General features: G+C 36.2%; 1 protein-coding gene across 1 annotated transcript; it reads right to left on the reverse strand.

The window, feature by feature from the left end:
- Nucleotides 1-792: 792 nt before the first annotated feature.
- On the reverse strand, nucleotides 793-5,218 carry LOC107803567 (superoxide dismutase [Mn], mitochondrial). Its single transcript, XM_016627309.2, has 6 exons — nucleotides 4,817-5,218; nucleotides 3,457-3,503; nucleotides 3,256-3,381; nucleotides 3,061-3,117; nucleotides 1,690-1,767; nucleotides 793-1,109 (listed from the first exon to the last, which is right to left on the reverse strand). Exons 1-6 carry the CDS (start codon nucleotides 5,100-5,102, stop codon nucleotides 1,017-1,019), a joined length of 687 nt encoding a protein of 228 aa, XP_016482795.1. The 5' UTR covers nucleotides 5,103-5,218; the 3' UTR covers nucleotides 793-1,016.
- Between the last annotated feature and the right edge of the window lie 158 nt (nucleotides 5,219-5,376).

Consider the following 5,376-nt stretch of genomic DNA (forward strand, 5'->3'; position numbering starts at 1 on the left):
CGAACTCCAATTTGCCTGAATTTTAATAGGTCCATAGAAAACGGCCTAGTAACCAACACTTATTGCTTCTTCGCCATGACTTTTGAGTTCATTTTGTGGTATTCCACGATCATGCAATACGAATTTATAATTATATCCACATTTATATGTGTAGCAGTACATGCTGATTTTGTAGATTTTTTTTACGGACTCCGATTTGCCTGAAGTTTCGTTAGTCCATAGAAAACGGCATAGTGACACATTGCTTTTCTATAATTTTTTGGTTCACTTTAAGGAGTTTCAGGGTCATGCAACACGAATTTATAATTATATCCACATGACTTTCAAACTTATTTTATGGCGTTTCAGGTCATGCAATATGAGTTTATTATTATATTTACTTTTTCGCGTGTATTAGTACATGCTGATTTTGCAAAAAAAAAAATTGACTAACTCCGATAGGCCTAAAATTTTACAAGTCCATAGAAAACACTCTAGTGACCAATACTCGTCTCTTCGCCATGACTTTAGTGTTATCTAAATTCTAGGAGATACTGATGAAACAGACTTTGTCCCTCAAAATCTTATGCACCACTGCTTTTTCACAAGAAAACAAAGTGGTTGCATTTTGTTTTTTGGGGGAAAAACTCGCTATAGTAGAACCAATGTGATTGAACTCGCTTTTAAGTATAACAGCGAGCTAATTACTCGTCTTTTAGTGCTATTGATAAGTAAACACATCAAAACATGCCGTGCCCAGATTTATGCTTTGATGCTTAAGTTAATAGAATGTGATAATAAGACGTCCATAATGATGCATATATCCGACATTCATTCGCTCATATTATTGTAATTGGATGACCAGCTGCAGAGAGCGTGGTGCAAAACTAGTAACCAAAGGAGCTTATTCAGTTTCTACACAGTACATCAACCAGCGACTACATAAGCACTAAATTCCCAGTCAAAATTTATACGAACACGGGCCATGTCCTCGGGCCATGTCCTCTGTATCGGTGTATCGCGCCATATATCTCTATTCAAGAGCATTCCTTCTCATAAACTTCAGCAGCATATTTCCAGTTCATAACTTTCCATATGTTCTTTAGGTAATCTGGTCTCACATTTTTGTACTGCATTATGAAGAGCAAAAGCAAGCCGTTAGATAACTCTTGATCACAAGAACACCAGCAATCGAATTAGCCAGTCCAGAATACACATGTAATGGCTTCAGAGAAACATGCATGTGCATAGGAGATACTACAAAGCAGCTACATCTTCAACGCATTTGTTGCAGACTGTGATAACGTATAAAAGCATCAAATCTGACTTAAACTCTTAGATTAAGTGGTACGCGCAATTCAATATAGAATATAAGAAAGCAATGGTTCCTACAATCCAGTTTTACTGTCACCCGTTACTAAAAATAATTCCACGTATTTGGCTCAACCGGGGAAGGAAAACAGAAAAGGAGACCTTCACGTGAAAGGGTGCACTGGAGACCTAAATAACAATATAATGAATTCTGCACATCAAGCTTCTGTGTTTTCTGAACTTTATTCAATATATTAGCATCAAGAGCATCTAGTTTCTAACCTTGAAGAAGAAAAGAGGCAAAATATTCATTTGAAAACATTGGGGAAATTAATTGCATCACATGAAACGTTATCATATCAAAAATCATGTTTAGGCTACACAACATAGTAATTATACCTGCAAGTAGTATGCATGTTCCCAAACATCAATGCCCAATAGAGGAACCAAGTTTGGTCCTTTAGTAACCAAAGGATCCTGCAGAAAAGGAGATACTATCACATGCAACCTTGACTGGCATCAATCAATATGTCGAGAAACATTTACTTTCTTATGCAGTCCTATCATGTAAACAATTGACATGGAATATAAAAAATCAAAGACTCAATCAGTGCATAAACGCCTCATGGTGCAGAATACTGGCATATCAATGTGATAAAAAAAAACAAATAGTAAAAGAAACCAATTTACATAATTTCACTAAACTCAAATGGAGGCCTCAGGGAGTTAGGATCTGACTCTTTTATATGGAAGGCAGGGAAAGTTGGAAAATTCACAATTATGTTTTGTTATGAGTATCAATTTAATAACGGAGGAGGTACAGCCACATGGAAAATTATTTGAAAAGGTAAAGCTCCAGCAAAACGTTCCTGTTTGCTAGGATAACAGTAAATGAACATGTTTCACTCAAGATAGTCCACAAACAAGGGGTATGGACATATGCAATAGATGCTACTTGTTTTCAAGTTGTTGCAGAGCTCCATCACATCTGTTTTTGCACTGTGATTATAGTCGACAGGTCTGGGGCTTGTCTTAAACCTCTTTTGGTATACAATTGGTGATCCAAAGAACAATGAGGAGCACTCAAAAGCTGGACAGAGGATTAAGAAATGACTGAAATCTCTACGGGGAACCAATTAATTATGCATTCTAGGGAATAGGTAGGAGGAGGCCGATGTTTTGAAAGAGGGTTTGAGTCTGTACACATTAACCAATATAGATGCTGACATTTTATTTGGTTAACAGTAATATGTGCAATGTAATGATTTTGAGTTTTTTTGATAGTGGCTTTGTTCAACTACCGATAATCTATACACATCCGCATAGAGCCATCTTTCTTCTTTACAAAAAGAAAAAGGAAAACCACCTACCAGACAGATCTGAGAATAGAAAATCCAATGAGAATATTGGAAACATATAGCAACCTTTTTACTATAGAGCAACTAATCATGAGTGACAAGGTAGACAGTTATGAGTGCAGGTTAATAAACTTGAAACAGCACAAAGATTAACAGTCTTGTGCCCTTATCGTTTCCCTTTTTGTCGACTATTATTACATAATCATTGAGTGGCAACAGAAGCGGAGAAATATGAATAAACTAGGCAAAATCAGCTTCAATTATTAAAGAGGAAGCTCACTATCAAAGAGTTTACTATAACGCAAGGATAAATTACAATATCAAAAAACTAAAGCAAGGATAAATTACAATATCAATAAACTAAAGCAAGGATAAATTACAATATCAAAAAACTAAAGCGAGGATAAGTTACCTGATTTGAGGTGGTTTCAATCGCTAGGCGCTTCAGCTCTTTGTCCAAAGCAAGCCACTGCATGCATAAAGAAAATGCAAAGAAGAAACAGAAGGCATGACACAAAATCAGAATCTTAGAGACCAAACACTCACCGCTGAAGAACCAATATCGAAGTATACAATCCTATGGAAGAAACAAAAAGTGCAGACTTACCACCCAACCAGAACCCTGTAAAGCTGCACCTTCTGCATTCATCTTTTGTATTAAAGCTTCAAGAGAGCCAAAGTTAGTGTCTATGACCGAGCCAAGAGAACCCTTCGGAGGCTCACCACCACCTTCCTGCAATATGATTTAGCTTTTAAGTTATTTCCCTGCAAAGTTGAATGATAAAACTACATGACGAAGTAAGCTTACGCGAATTGGGGCAAGGTTCTTCCAGAAAACTGAGTGATTAATATGACCTGCATTAAAGTAAACCTAAGAAAATTAACTTGATTAAAAGAGCAATATAATTTTACTCATCGAGAAAAGAGCAATATACTTTTGACAAGTGATAGCATGACGCATGAAATGGCTTCACCAGGACATGAACACAGATTATACTGCTTGTTGTCATGGAAGTATGAAAATAAGCAGGGTTGACAAATCCAAGGCAGATCCAGGCTGATCAACAATTCAAGTTGATATTATAGTTAAAGAATTCACGCCAACTCGTACTTTTTTTTGGGATAACATAATTGCTTTTATACATAAAAGAAACTAAAATGATTGGAAAATCTAATTATTTTTGTGAGTCCCTCCTCCAGGAAGAAAAACAACCATTTTAGGTACTCAATTGACATTACAGGTTTGGTTAGAGTTGATTTCACAATCATCCAAGCAGATTCTTAAAAAAAATCTATAAATTGACATAAACGGGTCAAACGACACCAAATCATGATACAATCAATTTTTCCCAGTTAATCCACCATTCCATTCAAAACCATCCAACTTCCACTTTGTCATATTTCTTCACAACTTCAATCCCTCATTTCCCAGTACAATGTGAACAACTCTGGCAAATTTACACAACACCACCCAACCAATACAATTAATCAACTATATTTCAATCAACAAGAACAACTATGCCTCAAGCCAAAACATGTTGGGGTCGGCTATATGAATTCAGATTCAGCATCCACACAATTCCTCACAGCTAGACTATTTTTATACTGGCCAATCAACCTAACTTAACCATCCTACTTTTTGCCGATAACCTATGCTTTGCGAAGCTCACATAAACATAGTTAATAAAATAGCAACCAAATCATCATATTTCAAGAAACATACCCACCGGAACTATGAGCATAAAAAGAAATCTTAGTGAACCTACAAATCGAAGCAGGTCATTGGAGAATAATATCAGCAATTCACGAATTGGTATGGCCAAAAGTGTTTTCCTAGAAAATGTTTTCCTTGAATTGTGGAAAATGTTACACCATCCGAACATATGTGATATTGTTTGACAGGGCAAGGGAGGAAGAAATACAAACTTTCAAAACTTGTGGTCTAAAAGAAGTTATAGATAATTTGTATAGCTATAAATCATGTCAATTAAGGGTAAAATGAAAAGAAAAAAAATTAAAATTGTTTCTAAATATAGAAAGGTATCATTTTTCCTAACAAACTAAAAACAGACTTTAAAAAGAACACATAAATTGGGATGTATGGAGTATTACAAATAGCAGAACAATTCCTCAAGCAATATTTTAACAAAGAGAGAGAAATGACCTACCTCCGCCATTGAACTTGATAGCACTCTGCAATTTAGCAACGGTAAGAGAATCACTCTTAGTAATAGCATCATGGAGCTGTTCAAGGGCCTTATTGTAATTTGTAATATAAGTCTGATGATGTTTCTGGTGATGAATCTGCATGATCTCACCGCTAATAGCAGGTTCTAAGGCGCCATAATCGTAAGGGAGATCGGGGAGAGAGAAAGTCTGTACGCCGCGAAGTTGTTGCCGGAACCCTAGACATCCGGCGAAGGTCCTTTTGGTCATTACGGTTCGAAGTGCCATTTGGAAATTGCTCGATGTTTTCGAATTCAACTCTGTAGCGGAGGAGATGATAGTAATACAAATACCGAGTGTGAGGTTTCAACTTTATCGTGTGCGTTTTTATATGTGGAGAGTGACGTTACTTGAGTAGACGGGTGAAAGATGGCCTCTTTCTTTTACGCCATGTGTTCCTGGTTGGATTTAGTTCAATTTTAAACCAACACAAATATAGTACTATCTTGACCAAATAACTATTCGGTCACTTAAATTTGGTTTCAATTTCCATTTTAACACT

The sequence above is a fragment of the Nicotiana tabacum genome, chromosome 13 (genome assembly GCF_000715075.1).
Source record: "Nicotiana tabacum cultivar K326 chromosome 13, ASM71507v2, whole genome shotgun sequence".
Classification (NCBI taxonomy): Eukaryota; Viridiplantae; Streptophyta; class Magnoliopsida; order Solanales; family Solanaceae; genus Nicotiana; species Nicotiana tabacum.